This window comes from Microchirus variegatus (genome assembly GCF_963457635.1).
Source record: "Microchirus variegatus genome assembly, chromosome: 1".
In the NCBI taxonomy this organism is placed as follows: Eukaryota; Metazoa; Chordata; class Actinopteri; order Pleuronectiformes; family Soleidae; genus Microchirus; species Microchirus variegatus.
The window spans coordinates 31,448,910-31,468,855 of record NC_139802.1 but is presented as its reverse complement, the minus strand read 5'-3'; the positions used below and the strand labels follow the sequence as shown (position 1 = coordinate 31,468,855).

Here is a 19,946-nt window from a genome sequence, read left to right as displayed (position 1 = left end):
CCTGCATCGTCCCGACCAACTGTTCTCCTCCAAAATTACAAGAAATCCTGTAAGTGAGAATGTATGCCGTCACACACGGTTTTTAAACGGTTTATAATGTGTCAACATAATGTGTTCATTGGCAAAAAGGCACAAACAAGCGGAGCGGAACATCTATAAGTAAATTTTTTGCTAGTGAAGAATTAAGCTATTCTCAGTTATCGCGAAGGAAATGCCAGATAAACTGTGTATACGTTGGCGATTCAAATCCGTAAAAACATCTGAAATATACGAATATGTGTTTTTAAGGTGAATAGCTTCTTCCAGACGAAGCGTGTTGTTGTTATTTTGCCTTTAAAGATTAGAAGCTGACATTTAAATCCACGACAATAATTTGTCAGTTGAAAGTGACACCCACTTCCTCCTCCTGTGTGATGAAAGAAAACGCTAACAATACAAGGGCCAGATACAATGCTGAATTCCTGCTGTCGTTATGAAATTGTGATTACTACACACAGTAGTGCCAGTCCTTGGAATACATTGTTATTTGTGAGTGGTGTTTTTAATGGATAATTCCAGCATAAAGCATACCGTTTTTGCAGTTATTTTTTCCTGACAAAGGTAATTTAAATTTTAAAGCACACAATCAAACTCAATGGTCACTCAGTGTTCTTTAAAGCAATGAAAGAAACAAACATTATTTTAAAATTTAGTATTTCTAAAATAATTGAAAGTTTTAATACAAGGAAGCAGGATAAAGTATTGTTAAAATAGTTCCTGAAATAGTTCTAAAAGTAGGGAGTACGCAGTTAACAATTTTACGAAGGAATACATACGAAGGAATACATACGAAGGAATACAATATACTTTTTTTTGCCAGATTAAAAAAAGTCTTATCCTCAAAAACCTAATGAATATGAAAACAAAAGCATAGGCTGAACCAAATGACATTGCACAATTACAAATGAAGTGACAGGGAACAGTTAAGTACATAATAATAATGTAGTAAAAGCAGAGATCAGAGCAGTTTTGACTGCCACACTTTCCCCTGCTGACACCTAATGATTCTACAGGCTGATGTAATGAGAAGTGCCACAGTTTCACCACATAGATGAAGAGTTACAGTTTCCTTTTCTGTCACTCATTAGTGTTACAGGTTCACTCATGACTGGACACTGGAGAAAGCAGTCAGAGAGTGCAAACACCCACCAAGGCGGCACAGTTTCCCATAGTGTCTGTGCACTGCTTACCTACATTATAACCTACATTATACATTTCATCCTTTACTTTTTGAATCAGGCTGCTCCGTGGCAGAAAAATGCGACCAAAAACATCACCTCTGTGGCAAAACGCAACAATTAGACAGTGTTGTGGTTCATCAGGCTAAAATACAGGCTTCAGCAGATTCCTGTCAGAAGGGTTGCTCCGGGCTAATTATCGTCATATTTGGCCTTTAAGGTGTTCAGTAATGAGCAGACTATATGAAAGGGTGTGAAAGCTGATGGTATATTTCTTATTAGGCTCTGTTTTATAGGGATTTGAAGGCCAGTATACAATGCAGCGTGAGTTCCAAATATATATAAAGTACTAGAACATTCTAACACATGGGGGTTGTATCTACTGACATTGTGTTATTTCTCTTTTAAAAATATTCAGTTACATTTTCTTTTAGCAATTTGATAAATATTTGTTTTAATACTTGTTGTTACTATGCCTGCAATTTAACCATTTCCCCTATGGTTAATCTTATATTGATCACAAATGTGATTAGACATTAGCTCGGCTGTCGGCAGCACCAAGGGTACACTGAAGCTCATCTAGAAACTATTTGTTGTTTGATGACTGTATGGTCATATATCTCAGCGCTTCATCACCTAACCCATACAGTTGTGATATGATAGAGTAAATGATTTACTTCCACATAAGACTGTGGAAAATTTCTTTTCACCTCTTCATGAGAAGCAATAAAACACGGGTGATTTTCCCTAAACTGAGGTGCAGTAAATTGTTGCCTGTGGGTCTATTTAAAATCTTGCAGTGCATCTGTTTGGTGGTACAAAGCAGGCCAGCATTTGTTCATGATATGGAAACTGTAAGGTCAATTATACAGTGACATTTTGTTGCAGTTTAACATTTGTGTTGAGCAACAATTTATAATTCGGGCAGTGGAAAATATGCTGATTTTTAGTGCTGATACTGGCTTATTCAGTAGAATGACGTCTTGTTAATTTGTTAGACCGCACCAGTTGTTGACATTTGTGCCATCTGTAGTTGTGTTTTATTAAAATTCATTAGAAGCTGCTTCAGTTTACTCCCTGGAAACCTTTACTCTAAGTTCATTAAATGGAATGCAGATACTTTTTTTTTGGCGCCGCTCCTTGGGGGGAATTGAGGTTCCCAGTCCTGCCAAACAGGATCTGGTGTCATGTTCTGCTCATTATGTATCACATGTTTATTATAAGGACAGGTGCTTTAACTTTAACACTCAATATACTCTGTGCCAATTTCATGTTTGAGAGTTTACCATGCTGTGTGCGCTACAATTTAAAACTGATGAATCATTTAAAATGTTTTTTTGTATCACTTTTCAGTGCCTCGCTTATAACAACACAAAGACACAGGCACTAACACGCATCAGTGCGTATATCAAACACAGTCAGTTCATGCATACAGAGTGCATGATATAGATAAGAATGAAGCTCACACAAAAGAAGCTGAGGAAACCCTATCTCAACAGTTTACAAAGAGGCAGAGTTATGAGTAAATACATAAATAAAAAAGTTAACACTAATAAAACTATAATAATAAATAAAGATAAAATAGTAATAAAAGGTCAGACCATTTTAAAAATAGCAGATTAAATGATCATATAATTATTTAGTCAGTTCATACATTGCTGAAGTGTGTAAATAATAATATTTTGTGGGGATTTGCACAGCTGAGTAACGATACATTTGATAAATTCACTGACAGCAAGAATCTGTGGACAAACCAGTGGCCGACACCTGTATTGATCCTGATACCATTCCATAGGGTTGTATTGATGCAAATCTAATCTTTTAATTGTTTTGAAGTTGTTTTTGTCCCTTAGAATATGAACGAATGTCTGCTCCGGAGACTAGTTTAAATGGTAAACCGCCATATTCAATAGGTCATCCAAAATGCTCAAAATGAGTTAAAATACTTACGTTTCATCATGATAGTGACATCTTTAGCCCAACTGTGTCCCCCAGTAGACTAATTGAATAATCAGCTGTTTGGTTAAGCGTCACATCTCTTTATGTTATTGTCTGCCAGAATATCTTTATATTGTCTGGAATTACTGCAGCATTAACCCAGTCAAATGCACAATTAATTAGTAAATCACACAGTGTCAATGCATCGCACACAACAGTTAATTATCGCAGCATATAAGCTATAAGTATAATCAGACACCTAATGATTTTTCAGTACAAACTATCACTCACTTTCGCCATTGATGAGTCTGCCAATTAGTGTTCGCAAGCTAATCAATTTGTCTGATCATGTAGTGTTTTAAAATGTCAAAAACAACAAACCACCATCACAATTTACCAGAGGGAATATGTTTGTTTTTTAATTTTTTTCAAACTGAAACATTTAACAAACTAAAAATTCCTTTTTCTGTATTATAGATGCAGCAGGTTAATTGACCAGTATGATAGAGGAATTGAATATAAGCAGGCAATAATAAATATATCATATATCTTTTGTTTTGTTCAAAAAAGCAAATTAATAAAGATCACTTAAAGGATCAAAGAGCAATATTCTTAAAATGTCTGTTATGTCTTTTATGTTTTATGTATGTAAGTACATTTTTCATTGCCAGCTGAATAATATTATATTACAATATTCCAGGAGAAATCTGCTATATAATTTTAAGTTCTTATCGCCCACCTTGATTCTAGTGCTATATAAATTAAATTTTGTAAAGACAGTTTACAGGTTAGTGTCCAGTCATGAAAGCGTTGTCTTTGCTCTGAAGTACATGTGATGTAAACAGACACACACAGACAGCATTCCACAGACTCTCCACGTTTTCACCACGTGAACTTTTGTCACACTGTTGCTGCATTTTAAAAGCCTCCCTGCCCCCCTCCCAGCGAGACTTGCTGTAAAAACCAGGTGTCCCAGCTCTGCCTTCTCACTGCTTTCCACTCCGTCTGCAGGGACAATGGCGTTCAGGAAGGCTCTGAAGCGGACGGTGTTCATAGGGGGCGGGGCTGCAGCCACATATTTTGGCCTCTCACAGTTAATCGAGTACAAGAAGACTCAGGTAAGCCTCTGACTCTGTGCAGCTTTGACAGAGTGTTTTTTTAACGTGCAATACTTTGTTTTTGCAGGATTTAATGAGAAGCTTGTCTCCTGTTTATGCTTTTCCTCCTTGGCAACTGTGAGACAAACTTTGTGTGACATCTTGATCCAGTATGATTTTTTAAATTAAAAAAAAAAAGAGGAGGAGCTGACTTTCAAGGCATGTCCTCTCTAGATTTTGGAATGTGTTTGATTCTAAGGTGTGTGCTCATGTCTTACGTTAAACCGCTGTGTAAGTGTGCAGAAATTATTAAAGGAACACACTCGTTTTGTGAACTTAAGCTCAGATGCTGCTCTGGTTGTACTAAAATACATATGACCTCGCCTTAAAAACAAACATGCACGTGTGAAGGTGTGCAGGCTGCTAACTGAGCTTAGCAGAAGGTAAAGTGTCTTTGACCAAAGGAGATTGAATTAAATTACATTCTATGTGATATTTAAAAGGTCTTAAAAAACAGTTTTGATACGGAAAAACCTGTATATTTATTTACTCTTTAATCACCACCTGGAAAATTTGAAAGAACTCAATGTTTACAGTTTAGATGGACCACGGACCAGTTTTCTGGAGGGTTTTAATGGTAGTCGACGAATGACAATGTCTCGCCTCTTAACTGGTGCTGCTTGAAGTGCTCCTAGCCTTGCAAGACACGTGTCTGTGTCCTCAGCTACAGATCATCGTCATGGACCCACAAATAACTTTGTTAGAAATGGACGAGCACCTGTCTTTCCCCTGACCCCTGGCCTGCCGTAGGCTTGTTTTAGGCTTGTCACATACATACATACCAGACTTAAATTGACTGTACAACCTAATATGAACTCTGTTTTGTGTCCTGGCACGGTAATGTCTACTCTTGCCCACCGTCATCCTCTCAACAAAGCCCGGATTGGTAAGCAAATGTGTCAACCCTGATGCCATCTAATTATTTTCACAATAGTTAATAATCATGCATGCGTCTAATCCCAGTAATTGCACTGCTGATGGCTCAAATGTCCGTCTTGCCTCCTTCAGCGTAGGCATATGGCTTGGAGAAGTTTGCTCGACAGCGGCCGATTGGCTATTAGCAGCAGCCTTGCTGCGCCATTCACTGGCTTAACTTGATTACAGGGGCACGCTGGGACTTAATTCTGTGGCAATGTTTGTCTGTATGCATCCTCAAAAAATAGACAATGATTATAATATCATCGCCTTGTTTGGTGTCGCAGGTCTAAATTACAAACGCCTGCCACCATTTGCAAGTCAAATGGTGCGTTTGCTTCAAAGCTGCTTGATGCAATCATTAAGTCTGAACTGCTAAATAGAAAATTGAATAAATATTCCATTCCAAGTGCAAGCCAACAGCCTGGTATGAGAAAGGAGCTGTGTGTGTTTCTTTGTTGCAGCTGTGATTATGTCTTTAATTATTTTGCTAATCAAACAATGAGTATAGATGATGTTGAATTTGATTTATTTTGTTTTCTTTGCAAAGATGAACAGCATGTTGTGGTAGGTAGTAACCCTGAGCAAACTTTGCTTTGCTACTAATCACATCAAGGTCATTTTTTCAGAGCAACACTTGCAAACTTAAGGTGAAAATGAGACATAAACACAATTTCAGTTTAATCCCACCTTTTGACAAGAATATCATCAGAAAGCCTTTGTCAGTCCAAATCTTCTTTTGGTACAAATGAGAAATTATACACATCAAATAGTCAAACTGACGTTATTCAGTTCAACTATAGAGAACAGTGGTAACTGAGTGATGTCGGCTTTATGTCACAGTCACATCTTTATGTCATTAAATACATTAAGTGTTTCTTGCTTCTGTCTATCCATTACAATAAGGTAATCCACATTTTAAGCAGGCACACAACCATGTTTGACACTAATGTCATTATTCACTCACACCAAAATCAAAATGTATGCAAATTTATACAAGTCATTATGCATTATAGCACATTATTTTATGAGGTAATTATAATACACGAATAATGCATACACATGACACTGTGAATGTGCATGCATTGTGCTTATCATGTTTCAAGTGCATTATAAGGCAAGTGTTGCTAGGTTTGATTTGCCTTTAAAGCACAGAAATTAACAAAGAAATCTATTTTTGCACAATTGTCCGGGAGTTCAGAGTAATACTGAAGTCATGAAAGATGCCAAGCTCATTGGTGTTCGTGTCTCTGTGATACATTCAGGCTCGGTTAGCCCATGTGGCAGCAGAAGCAGAGCTGAAGGCTCCCTTCGCAGATGAGCTTCCTTCTCGTCAGGCCCAGCTCACGACACTGAAAACCACCGACGAGTTTGATGTTCTGGTCATCGGAGGAGGAGCCACTGGGGCAGGATGTGCCTTAGACGCTGTCACGCGCAGTAAGCCCACAGATCGTATAATGCTTTCAATCATTCCTCTTGAATGTGAACAGGTTTTGATCTCTAAAATGATCCTTATGGAGGGAAACTCGCAGGCTTGCAAGAAAAAAGGAGTGTCTAAAATATTATTTGTATTGTAATATGATAAGATCTTCACCTTAGTTTGATTACAGACCTTTGGAATTTCACACAGTGTTTTAACTCTAGCACTGCACACTTTTCTGTGGTCCAAATAAATGATTAAATAACCAAGTTCTGAAAATGCTGATAGGTTTCCTTCAAAGTAAAAAACCTTGGTTTGACTCATCAGTTCCTTGAAGCCAATATGACTCATGCCTTTTTTCTTTACATGGTTTTTGTTGGTGAAATTCATATAGATTCACATTTTCCCCCAAAAAATGTGATATTCCAAAAAAGCTGGACAATATTTTGGCTTAAACTTTGCAGTATGACACAATCCATATTTGTATTCATTACCTAAAAGCTTTTCTTTCACTTGAAAGTAAGTGAACATTGGTAGGGACAGGAATGTTGCCTGTTGCACCTTCAATCAAATCCAAGGCAGCTTTATTGTGTTCAAATATATTCTTATTTTCAGACCTCAAAACTGCCCTCATAGAGAGAAACGATTTCTCGTCGGGCACAAGCAGCCGCAGCACCAAACTAATCCACGGTGGAGTCCGTTACCTTCAGAAGGCTATCATGCAGTTGGACTACGAACAGGTTCCTGTTCACCTTTTTCCACTCTTCGTCATTTTGTCTTGTTGCTGTTCCTTCCTGCAATCACTGTTCTGCTCTTGTTCTCCATCTGAAACAGTACAAAATGGTGAAAGAGGCCCTTCACGAAAGAGCCAACCTACTGGAGATCGCGCCTCACCTATCTGCACCGCTACCCATCATGCTTCCTGTTTACAAGTAAGTAGGAGAAGGAGTATATGGATTTTCATCACCGAAAATCACTAGTTTTGTTTCAACATGATAAAAATGGCATTTGCTTACAACTTGAATTCCTATGTTCATTCCCAAGATGGTGGCAGTTGCCCTACTACTGGGCTGGGATCAAGATGTACGACTTGGTGGCTGGGATTCACTGTCTGAAAAGCAGCTATGTCCTCGGTAAAACCAAAGCTCTGGAACTGTTCCCCATGTTGAAGAAGGACAAGCTGGTGGGAGCAATCGTCTACTATGACGGTGAGTCACTGCTCCCTCATTCCCTCGTTCTTGCGTTTGTATATTTTCACATAGACACGACAGTTTGTGGACAGTCACTAAAAAGGATGCTTTTCTTTATTTTCTGTACACATGAACAAAGCGGCTGAGTCAGTGCTGCTGCTTTTTGGCCCTTTTTGTTGCCAGTGATGCAACTACACAAAAGCGCCACCAAGCAGCTCTTAAAATATACATTTCTTAAATCAGCTGGTGTTAGTGTGCTTTCGTATCATGTTGAGGTTCTTACGATGAATCCAGTCAGGAGATGAAAGTCTGCACTGCCTGTGGCGCTCACGTGTCCTCTGGACCCTGACAAAATGCTGGGATGCCCTCTCTGCCCTGAGGCTGTAAAGGTTTTGTGTTGCCTCGAAGGGTGCAGAGGAGAACATAACATATGCTCAGTGTCCAGCTGAGTGTAGGGAGATTTGTGCCAGGGGCGTTGTTATTTGCAGTGGCGGAGAGGAAACAAGTTTGTGTCTGTGGGTCATCAGGGTATCTGTTCATCTGTTCAGCAAATCATGTCATAGCAGGTAGGTGTTGTGACTGGATTAATTGGTTTGAGTGAGTTTTTATGAAATATAAACTCTGATTTCAGCTTCTTAATTTGAATTTTATATTATTTTCCTCTGTGACAGTAAACAGAATTGTTTTACTATTATTGTTTATTCAACATTGAAGGTGTCTTTATTCTTTTAGGTTTTGGAGACATAACATTTTTTTAAGGACCAAATTACACATTGATAGATCATATTTGATAAATCACATTAATCAAATCAAACAACAAACACACTAAAAAAAAACAAATTACTTTGTTCCTGATATGTGGAAGTCACACGTTTTTTTAACATCACATCACTTGCTGTTTATTTACATAACACTAATTCTCAAGTTCACAGTAATCTTTAAGAGACAAACACTTCAATTTATTCTCTTTCTTTTCTATTGGATTTAACGGTATATGATGATAAAAAAGCAGCAGATGCTGTGATTTTTGCTGTATTGATATTAAAGTTAAATTTTTGAAACCAAAGTAAAAGAACCATTTCCTCTCTGAATGTAAAATGTAAGTGGTCAGATAGGACTGGATTCAGTTCAGGCGTGTAAAATAGGAAGAGCATTTTCTTTGTGCAAAGCAGCATATGTTTGATTTCCACCACCTCCTCCTCGAGCTCCCCACCATCACCTGCTCTGAGGGGGGACAGAGCCATGATGGTGGAGGGGTGGAGGGTCTCCTCTCCAATTATGCTGTCTGGAACAATCACGCCCGTGACATTTCGAAATCTGACCTTCTCTCCTGGCAATGTGGAGCGCAAAGGAGCGGCTGTGGTGGCGGTTGGAGCGGCTGAACAACTGCCATTTCTTCTGCTGTCTTGGTTACCGCAGCTCTTTCTGCCACCAACAGCAGCAGAAGCTCTTTTATTCTCAGATGAATCTGCCTCATCTTTCTTGCTTTGAATTAGCTTGGTGTGTGACTGAGTTTGTTTCATGTGCTCTGATGGCATCTACAGTGTAGTTACAGCAAACAGTTCACAGTGCATAATCTGCCCCCCTCATGAATATGTATGGTCAAAGAGTTAGTTCGCTACCAAGAATAAATACAGACAAGATAGAATTCTTTATGACTTCAGGTAACTTTCATTCAGCTCTCAGTCTGAACTAATATAATAGGTCATGACAGAAGAATAAAGTTGCTATTCATCTTTTTTTTTTTAAAGTGACACATACTTCTATTATTTCCAGGGCAGCACAATGACGCCCGTATGAACTTGGCCATCGCTCTAACCGCCGGACGCTACGGCGCCACTATCGCCAACTACACCGAGGTGATTCAACTGTTGAAGACAAACGACCCACAGACTGGCAAAGAAAAGGTGTGCGGCGCCCGCTGCAGGGATGTCATCACAGGTGAGGCCATCTTACAAGATATTACATGTTCAGTCTCTCTAGCATCATTTTATTATATATTATTTTATACAGTAGGACAAATACATTTTACATTTACCTATATATTCTGTTTGCACACACTTTGGATTTGGCTTTTTAGTGTTGAAGGTCCAAGATAGAGGGTTTTGTGACCTGTTTATATGTTTCTTTTTTACAGCAGACATTTTGAAGCAGAACTTAACAGCAAACAAAAACCAACATGCTAAGCTTAATACTGGATTCCTCCATTTGTTGCAGTCTGTAGTCTCAGCTCAAGATGTCATTCTAATACACTGGACATTTAAGTGTTATGAAAGTCATATTTTGCTAAATTAAAACTTTTATTATGATCCTCACTTTTTGGTCTATTAAATCACATAATTGTCCCACTATAATCCAAAAAAAATTGCTGACTTATTTGTAAAAAGGAAAGGAATTTGATGTCAAGGCCAAGTGTGTGATCAACGCCACCGGACCCTTCACAGACTCAGTGAGGAAGATGGACAGCCAGGCAACTGCAAACATATGCCAGCCCAGTGCTGGCGTTCACATCGTCATCCCTGGTTACTACAGGTGATCACTCCTACACCGTAATACACGTGAATTGAGCATGAATTTTTGATTTAAGTCATGGAAGCATTTGCTCTTTCAAATGCATTAACTTTCATATTTATCGGATTGTTTTCCTGCGTTCCTGTGTAAATAGTAAGGCGGCTAAACTATTATCTGACCTATACTTACAAGCGCAGAACAATCTTCTCTGGTTTAGATACAGCAGAGCAATAGAGTGGTTTTGTTGAAGTTTGAGGGTTTTAAAGTTCAACAAAGCTTATTGAGCAAAACCCGAGGGAGAGTGAGCCCTTTGAACAGCAGCAGAAATGCCAACCACCTAATTCTCCTTCCCTTACTCTTGACTCTGCTGCTCTCACTCTCCTCCACCTCCTCATGTCATTTTTCCCGAGTTTCTTACTTTCTACCCCTTAATTTGATCATCTTCTCTATTTGTCATTATTTTTCTTACTATTGTTCATGATGCCTTCATTGATTCAGTGTATTAGACCTGCTAATCCATGTAATGGTTAAATGAAATTGCCATAGCAGCGACAAACATGAGCCAGAAATACCTTTTGCTATCTCTTGCAGCCTTTAGTACGAGCCTTTGTTTCAGTAATGAACCCTCTGTTTCGACAGTCCTGACAACATGGGTCTGCTTGATCCAGCCACAAGTGACGGACGTGTCATCTTCTTCCTGCCCTGGGAGAAGATGACCATTGCGGGAACAACCGACTCCCCCACCAGTGTGACAGCTCATCCAATCCCAGGAGAGGATGACATCAACTTCATATTGAATGAGGTTCGCAACTACCTCAGCCCTGATGTAGAAGGTACAAAGGGTTTCTCTTGTCTTGTTTTGCTCAATGAATAGTCACATAAAGGGTTTTCTTTACATGTTTTGAAATATTTAGCTGTTAAAATGTGTCAACTGACTCTTCCACTCTGACCTCATCTGCGCAACTTCTTAAGTTCCCGTGCCTTTACTCATTCTAATGTTTTTCTTTTTCTCCAAACAAATCTGAAAACATGTTTCACCATTTTAAGACTTATATTTTCTAAGTTTAGGCGGTTAGTGTAAATGCAAACATTAATTTAAATAAAGTTTGTTTGTAAGCAAACAGCAGTAACTCGTCTGGCTGTTTGCTTTTCGTTACTTCTACTTCTTTTTTAGTACTTCTTTCGTTACTAAAAAACAAATAACATTCATAAAACATTAAAAATTTAAATTTGTCTACAATACAGGATAAGAACTTAACTCATTATTACATTTAGTACTGGTTCAAATGGAATTAATCCAGTTAGTTTTTGTCCTACAATGTGACTGTCTTTGTGTGCACAGTGCGTCGAGGTGACGTGTTGGCAGCATGGAGCGGTATCCGTCCACTGGTGACCGATCCCAACTCCAAAGACACTCAGTCCATCTGCAGGAACCACATCGTCAGCGTCAGTGACGGAGGACTTGTCACCATCGCTGGTCAGTTACTTTTTGTATGTTTGAAAATATGGTGTTTTATTTGTTTTTTTTTTTGTTTTTTTAAATATAATTCATGATTGAGTCTGTGTCCAGGTGGAAAGTGGACCACCTACAGGTCCATGGCTGAAGAAACTCTGGATGCAGCCATCGAAGCTCACAACCTGTCAGCCGAGCAGTGCAAAACTGTGGGTCTGATGCTGGAGGGAGGAAAGGGCTGGACGGCAACCACCTACATCCGCCTGGTGCAGGACTATGGCCTCGAGGTGGAGGTAAGTTGCATAAGTATGCTGATGGTGTTTTGTAAAGCAAGTCTCTATTTCTAAGGGCCTATGTTTGAGTGGAGCCAGCGAAGCACAGTTTTCTCTCAATGATTAACTCCAAGATGACCCTTGTAGAGAAGAATGAATGAAAAGATGAGGTGGAAAATGCTGCAGCACCAAATTCCACAGAGAAAATCTTCCCTTTTAAACTTCACAGGAGCTGCTGGTCTACTGCTGCTTTGTTTGGCGAGTTTGTGTCGCTTACTTAGTTGTGTTGACCCAAATGAAGAATTTAAAGGGGACATATTATACAAAATCAACTTTTTAATCATTTTAATACTTATATTTGGGACTGTAGAGGCCCTATGAGTAGGCAAAGTGTGAAAAAAGATGACTCATGTCCGTGGTTTTGTGGTCCCACTTAGTCTAAGTACAGGAGATAATACATGTTGACTTCCACACTCATTACTATGTCACAATGATACATTCCTGGAATTGTTGTCGCGCGGAGCTGGGAGAGCGGAAGTCTGCGAAGTGTTCTATTCTTAGCTGCACAGTGCAGCACAGAGTTCTACACAAACTTCCAGCATCAGGATTTACGTGTGCCCGCATTTGAACTTACTGTTTTAGCCAGCACTGGATCAACTCCTGTGTGCTGTAATTTTCTCTGTGGACATTGGTGTGTCGAGTGAGATGTAAACAAACAACTTTCGGAAGTTTTTAGCTGCAGAAGTCTAACAGTGAAAAAAGTGGTGAGCATATTCCTAAGATAGCAGACTTTAGCAGGAGTGGATTTTATTAGATGAGCCCTGTATTAAGTGCATTCTGTCCTTGCTGGCAGCAATATTATTAGTGTAAACACGTTTTTGTGTCACAAAAACAGTGGCGTGCTTGGCCAACTCAGTGTCGATCACATGTCAATATTTCACGCAACCACACAAACCTGAGCAGTCCCTTTAAGTATATTGTGCCTTATTTTTAAAAGCTTGTCTCTGCTGACACTCAAACTACAGTATTATGAATTATTGGTACTATTAACAGTTTTTATATGTATTCTAATGGAATTATGGACATTTTATTTAATCAACTTCCTTGTAAAACAACTCTTAACATGCGTTTTATGTCTGCTTGTTCACATTTAGATAAGTTAAAGGGATGTTTCTTTCCATAAATGGCGGCAATCAGTGTTTGGAGTGCCTTGATTGCCTTTATGAGTTCAATGAGAAGATCAATGTTATTTTCAGTCTCTTGAACTTTGGAGCCGTTTTTGTGATTAATGAGAATTAATCTGGAATGCTTTATAAAAAGGTTCCACCTGGAACCCTTTTGGAGGGTTCTACCAAGAACCCTTTTAAAACCCTTTCTTCAGGAAAGGGTTTTTCAGAAGCAAATGGTTCCAGGTAGAACCTCAGCCCTTGTAGAAGGACCCTTCTCGAACCCTTATTTCAAAGTGTGTATGTCTGCACGGCTTCTTTGGGAATAACGTAGGTCACTGAATACTGTGCCTTAGGTCAACACAACACAAGGTTTAGGTTAAAGTATATGTACTACCCCGAGGCAAAAAGAATAGAGTTCAGGTTTCTGCACACAGGCAAGTAATTAGCTTGAGTTTAAGAATGAAGACAAAAGTTTAAGAAAGATGTTTCTGTAGCAGCAGCTCTGCCACAAAGAGCAGCTTGACTCACTAATACATTTCCAATGTGGCAAGATGAAGAAAAGGGTAAAGCTTTAACTACCCACTGTACATGTACATTCATCTGCAAACAAACCTGTATGAGCTTCTTCTTCAGCAGCAGCAGCAGAGTTGACATTAAAGCTGCTCCTGTAACAATGCTGACATTTCTGCTACACAAAAGACTGGACACACGTTGAAACACACTGCATGCTGAACAATTTATCAATGGCATTAAGTAAGGGCACATTGATTTACATCAGCTACATGCCATCTTTCCAATAATTGGCCTGAGTGTTTTCATTAAACCCCAGTAGGACATTGTTTCATGAAGAAAAAGTACTTGTGCACAGCGAGAGTCTACGCTGTACTTACTCCTCATTAGAGGCGTTTTGGCAGCGGCTCTGGTTGTTCTCTGGAATATTCCGAAAAGGTCACTGTTGATATTTGGACAACGTTTGCCCTTTCAGCATGATAGGCAAAGCCAACCATCTGAATAGCAAATAGATCGCTTGTGTTCTGTAACGCCGATGACGCGGTATTGACAAAGCGGCGATAACGTTTATCGTTTAACTGCGAATAGGTGAAATTGATCACTGAGCTGCCGCAATGTTGTTATACCTACTTTGTGTCCAGGATGCAACAGAAGTGAATGTGTGTAAATAAATGGAAACAAAGTTGATAATGTGGGTTCTTAAAGGAATTTGTTTGGCCATTCTGATTTTGATTTCCCCAGAAGTGGCAAAGCTGTGTGCACTGTACTTAAAATCTTACAGATTTATACATTTTTAAACAGTCAAATTTACATTTTTACTGGGAGTGTCCTAAAAACATGCATCCCAATTAGCTTTTATCCAGCATTCTTACTTTCTATTATTGGGTTTTTTGATATTGTACTATATGATACAATTTCAGGTGATTCTCTAGAGCTTAGAGCTGAAACAATTAATTGATTAATCGATTATTAAATGAATCGTCAACTATTTTGTTAATCGATTAATTGTTTTGAAGCTTTTTTCCTTTATTAAAACAAGGTTTCTGATTGTTTCGGCTTCTTAAATATGAATATTTTCTTTGCTTCTTTGCTCCACATAACAAAGAAATCACTCTCTGTTGTATTTAATAATTGTACATCTTTGTGTGCACACAGGTCGCCCAGCATCTGGCCTCGACGTATGGCTCGAAGGCGTTTGAAGTTGCAAAGATGGCTCAGGTCACTGGACAAAGATGGCCGATCGTAGGGAAACGACTGGTGTCAGAGTTTCCTTACATTGAGAGTGAGGTAAATTTGGAATCTTTGCAAACACTGTGTTGAGCGTCTTAGGGCTTTTTTCAACATATGAGTATGTGTGTTTTTTTCGCAGGTGCTGTATGCGATTAAGGAGTACGCCTGCACCGCCATTGATGTCATCGCCCGACGAACGCGATTGGGCTTCCTGAATGTGCAGGCAGCCGACGAAGCTCTTCCACGCATCGTTCAGATCATGGGGAAAGAGCTGGGCTGGAATCAGGAGAGGAGCACGGTATGATTTGACTACATCGGTTACCTCAGATAACATTTTTATTGTCACTTTCTTAACTCTATGAAAGAGAAAGATGTGGGGAAAGACACTTATGTAAAGTCAAATTAGCAGTTATTGTTTGGGTAAAATTTAGGTTAAAGATGAACCAAGTGAAGAATGGAGGGAATACTGATTCAGCTCTGACTCTTCTCTCTCTGCTCATATGAAAACAGGCAGAACTGGAAGCAGCTAAGAGGTTTCTGTACCAAGAGATGGGCTACAGGTCTCGTTCTGAGCAGCTGACTAAAACTTCTGACATCAAATTAGACAACCAGGAAGTGGTCAGGTAATAAACCCACCGTCTTTCTCAATCCACAATACTCTTGTTGTCTTTGTTAAGTGAAGGTGCATTCACTTAAAGGAAAGACGGGTTCCCTGGTATCTTCATTTGGATTTATAGGTTTTATTTTGAGACATTAGCTGACCCATATTCTCACATTAAACAAACTTTAATTGGTTTGTGATGACAGCTGTCAAAATCTGTGTCAAAAATATTCCTTATGATTGTAAGTGTCAGAGTAAATGACTGTTCTTCTCTGTGACAGATACAAGAAACGTTTCCAAAAGTTTGACAAAGAGAGTAAAGGATTCATCACCACCATTGACGTCCAGCAAGTTTTAGATGTGAGTTAGTCCTTCGTTTGTTCCTCATTTCCTCCCTCACTCCCTTGTATTTTTATTGTTCATTCTTGTTTTTCCTTTTCTGCAGAGCATCAATGTCAACATTGGTGAAAATGCACTCCATGAAATCCTTAATGAAGTGGACCTCAACAAGAACGGACAAGTAGAAATAGATGAATTCCTGCAGGTACGGAACACATGCATGCACGCACAGTGACACCTCAGCGAGGAGGATCTGCAACGCTAAAGCTTTAGCAGACGTCTGGTGATAACAAACGTCACTTATTCACGTCGATAATCTATCGTCGATCGATAGCCGTAGCAGCGTTTTAGATCTCCTTTTTACACAGGGAGCGATTTGGCAATATCAACATTGCGCTAGTAAAGTGAGACGACTGCAAACAGGTTGGAGGAAAACACAGAATTGTGCATAAAAAACTTCAGAAGGGAATTCTACTGTTCAAACTCTCCACCTTGCTCTGCTGCTGTATGACAGTGTTGCTCCTTTTCCATATGAAGGACAGAGAATACAAATAATTAGGAAGTGGAAAGAGCACTCAAGTAAAAGTAGCTTGTTTAAAATGTACTCTTTGAACAAGGTTGGGTTTTTTTCTTGTCATGCAAAAACGGGACACAGATCTCACATGAATTGTTTTTAATTAAAAGGCAAACCCTTACAAATTAAAGTGCTGACAAACAAAATATGTAAACACTGGATGTAACAGTCAAGATGGGTCAAAGGTCACAAATGCTTTAACTTTCTCACCTAAAGTAATGCCGATTCACCTTTAATTCAATTCAGCCAACTTTTTATTACTCCATAACTGATGTGATTAAAACGTAGTAAAGCACAGTGTTTCTAATTTTGTTTTACAAATTTTACATTAAAAAAAACAACTAAATTACAGCAATGCAACAAATATCACCAAAAGCGCTGCAGCTTTAAGGTTTAGATTTGTTTTAAACAGCATGAATTGAATATTGTGACTCATTTATCAAACACATTTCATGAAAAATATCTAGTTTAAAACAATTTTAGGCGTTACAAAAACCCCTGTGAAATGTTATATCATGTGATTCCTATTGTGAATTTGGTTGAAATTATTTAATCTTTAAAAACTGGGTCCCCATATAAATAGTTTGGAGAACACTTGTTTCTTACTTTTACCCTATTTCCTTATACAGATTAGCATTTTTGAAACTATTCCTGTCTTTTTCTATAGCAGGTAGATATCAGAACATTTCCCCCCTCATAGAGTAAAGAAAATGTAAAGGAAACAGAAGGTGTGAAGTCTAAAAGCAGCAGGTTTGCGCTGCGGAGGCTAATGAGGGAGGAGAAATCTCAGTCAGCCACTCGTGTAATGAGGCCTGAAGGGCTGCGACATCCGTCTGCAGCTAAATTATGTTCTCACAGAGTCGTTAGAGGAGAACTTGATGACATTAGATGATTTAGTCTTCATTAGCGGCTCCGTCGCTGCTCTGAGTCTTTCATCGCTGAGGAAACCGAGAGTCAGAATATCTGTGAAGTCTCGTCATTGACTCGCTGCCTGATTGTGATTTCCTTATGATGCTGAGTCACGTTGTTTGTTTCTGCTCGTGTGTATATGTGTGTGTGTGTGTGTGTGTGTCTGACCAGCCCATGGATGACTTAGGCACAGCAGGTAGTGTATAGCACTGATGGGGAAACAACTACAGACTGGAAGAAGGGCATTAACAACAAGTTACCCAATTTTTCACTTTGGGGAAAATTGTTTGAAGTCTCTAAAACTCTAAAGACAAACTGAAAACATGTCCAAGAAGTGTTAAAGCTGCACTAGTTCACTTTTTTGCTTTTGTACTTTTACACTCGTAATATTTTATACTTTCAGTTTAATAAGAGTAAAGTGACAGAAAGTACTTTTCAGTGAACTAAATGTGAAATACCGTCGACGTCGGTCTGCATCTATTTTTGCAACTTCACTTTCCTGTAAAATTAAAAGTAAAAAAATCACACCTAGTTCAGCTTTAACACGTGAAGATAGTTCGGTGTTGGTTTCAGTTTATTTTCCCTTCTTCAAACCAGGCATGTGACGGTGGTCGGACAGCTCTCTCTGAGTTTGTGGCTGGAGGTTTTTTTTTTTTACCCCCTCCAAACATGTGTCATACATGTGATTATCTCCGGCTCCTTTTCACTTAAGTTAACCTTTTCCTCGTTGTACCTCGTGTCCTCCACTGTCTGTCACCTCTGCAGCTGATGAGCGCCGTGAAGAAGGGCCAAGTGGCTGACAGCCGTCTGGCGATTCTGATGAAGACTGCGGAGGAGACTCTGGATAAGAGGGGGCCAGTGACTGTGGACCGCAGTGGGGGCGGAGTCTGAGGAGGCGGACGGGAGTTTAGAGACGACCTTCAGCTGCAGCTGCTCTTTTATAAAAGCGGTAAAAACAACTACTCGTGCAAATGGTGCTCATTGAATGACAATACAGCAATCAAATTTCTCCAAATCAAATGTAGGCCATCGGCAAAAGCGTCTGAATCCTGAGTGTGTGTTTCTGTGAACGCCAGTGATTGAGTCTGAGACTTTATTTTTGTAAACAAAGTGAGACAATAGATCCATTTGTGTGTGTGTGTGTGTGTGTGTGTTGTCAACATCCAGTGCCTCTGATATGAAGGCAGCTGAGAATTCATCCATTTTATACAGTACTTTTACTAGAATTTACAGTTTTCATGTTTATGCCATTGTATCCTTGCAGATATTTTTTTTTTACCAACGCCCCTTTTTACAATTTTCTTCATTTTTAAACAACACATATTGTTGTGTAAATGCTTCAAATGGCAACTGAGTGTTCTGGTTGTGCTTCATTTTACAGGTCCATGTTTTCCTAAAGGTTTCAGTTTGCATGTTGTCAGTCATTTCCCACCGGAAATGGCCTAAACCAACAAAGAAAGAAGACGAAAGTGATTTTTTTGACATTTCAGACAGACAAAGCAACCTTTTTGGAAAATAGGGGCCCTCTAAAATGAAGCTTAACTGATCATCTCAGTGCAACGTTTCTGATCTAAACATGTTACAAGCACTCGTCTGCTTTTCTAAAATACTTATGAGAGGTTTCTGAATTACGTCTGCAGCACTTTTCTAGGGTTCAAAAAAATGACTAGGGTGACGTTTGAAGGGGATTTTTCTTTTTTTTACGTCTTCTTGGGCTAATATGTTGTTGTTCAAAGACACTGATGCTTTAAATCACTGCCCTTTCCAAATATTGTTTTTTATGTAAGAATTATTTATTCTTTTTTTGTTATAGACATGAGATGATCTAGATTTAACTACAGTCAAAAGAGCATCATGAAAACAGGATTTTAAACAGTTATTTTTATATAAGTGGAATTGCATGCTACAGGTAAACCTTATTCTCTATATAATGTAATGTTTTTTACATTTAAAAAGCTGTATTAACGCACAGTCCAGCCTGCCTGATGGCCTCACACTGCTAAAGTGCATGCTGTAAAGCTCCTGCATGCTTCATCCTCAGCTTCTGCATGAACATGTGCCTTAATGTACTGAGGATATGACTCATTCACCTACTATGTTGTCATATTCAGTAAACACAGGGACCATGTTATTTATGTCACTTATTAAAAAGAATGTTTAATAAAGTATGGTATTTACTATTTACATATTTATGGACACGACACCAGAATTTGAAACATATGGGATTCAAACTGATATTACTGCTGTTTAAATTGTTAATATTTATGTTTGTTGAATTAATTCATTTGAGGGACAAGTTGCAGCAGCTCCTTGTCTGTCTGGATTTACTCTTTCTCCACTGCCCTTTGTTGCTTTTGGATAAACGAAAAGATTTCTCCTTAATTTTTTTTTATTATAAAATGGTCATTAATTCATCTATTAAAACATCACCTGGACTCCTTTGGTCTACATTCACCATCTTTTAAAACATCCCTTTCAGCACGTGTGTGTTTTATTTCCAGTCTTAAACACTGCCAGCTATTAAAAAAAATCTCAAACAAA

The 19,946-nt window shown here is 38.8% G+C and overlaps 1 protein-coding gene across 1 annotated transcript; it reads left to right on the top strand.

Moving 5' to 3' along the window:
* gpd2 (glycerol-3-phosphate dehydrogenase 2 (mitochondrial)) lies at positions 1-19,937 on the top strand. The gene is made up of 17 exons (XM_083901870.1): positions 1-49; positions 4,167-4,273; positions 6,493-6,664; positions 7,263-7,387; positions 7,482-7,579; positions 7,692-7,855; positions 9,614-9,778; positions 10,225-10,369; positions 10,988-11,181; positions 11,691-11,825; positions 11,919-12,094; positions 14,908-15,039; positions 15,122-15,280; positions 15,493-15,605; positions 15,865-15,943; positions 16,029-16,127; positions 18,171-19,937. The coding sequence occupies exons 2-17, from the start codon at positions 4,172-4,174 to the stop codon at positions 18,294-18,296; spliced, it is 2,184 nt and encodes a 727-aa protein (XP_083757996.1). The 5' UTR covers positions 1-49; positions 4,167-4,171; the 3' UTR covers positions 18,297-19,937.
* The last annotated feature ends 9 nt before the right edge of the window (positions 19,938-19,946 follow it).

Bases quoted from the DNA above. Each gene is read 5' to 3' on its own strand.
- gpd2 (XM_083901870.1), top strand. From the start codon at position 4,172: ATGGCGTTCAGGAAGGCTCTGAAGCGGACGGTGTTCATAGGGGGCGGG. The intron at 7,388-7,481 runs GTTCCTGTTCAC...CATCTGAAACAG, and splicing joins TGCAGTTGGACTACGAACAG to TACAAAATGGTGAAAGAGGC. The intron at 15,281-15,492 runs GTATGATTTGAC...ATATGAAAACAG, and splicing joins GGAATCAGGAGAGGAGCACG to GCAGAACTGGAAGCAGCTAA.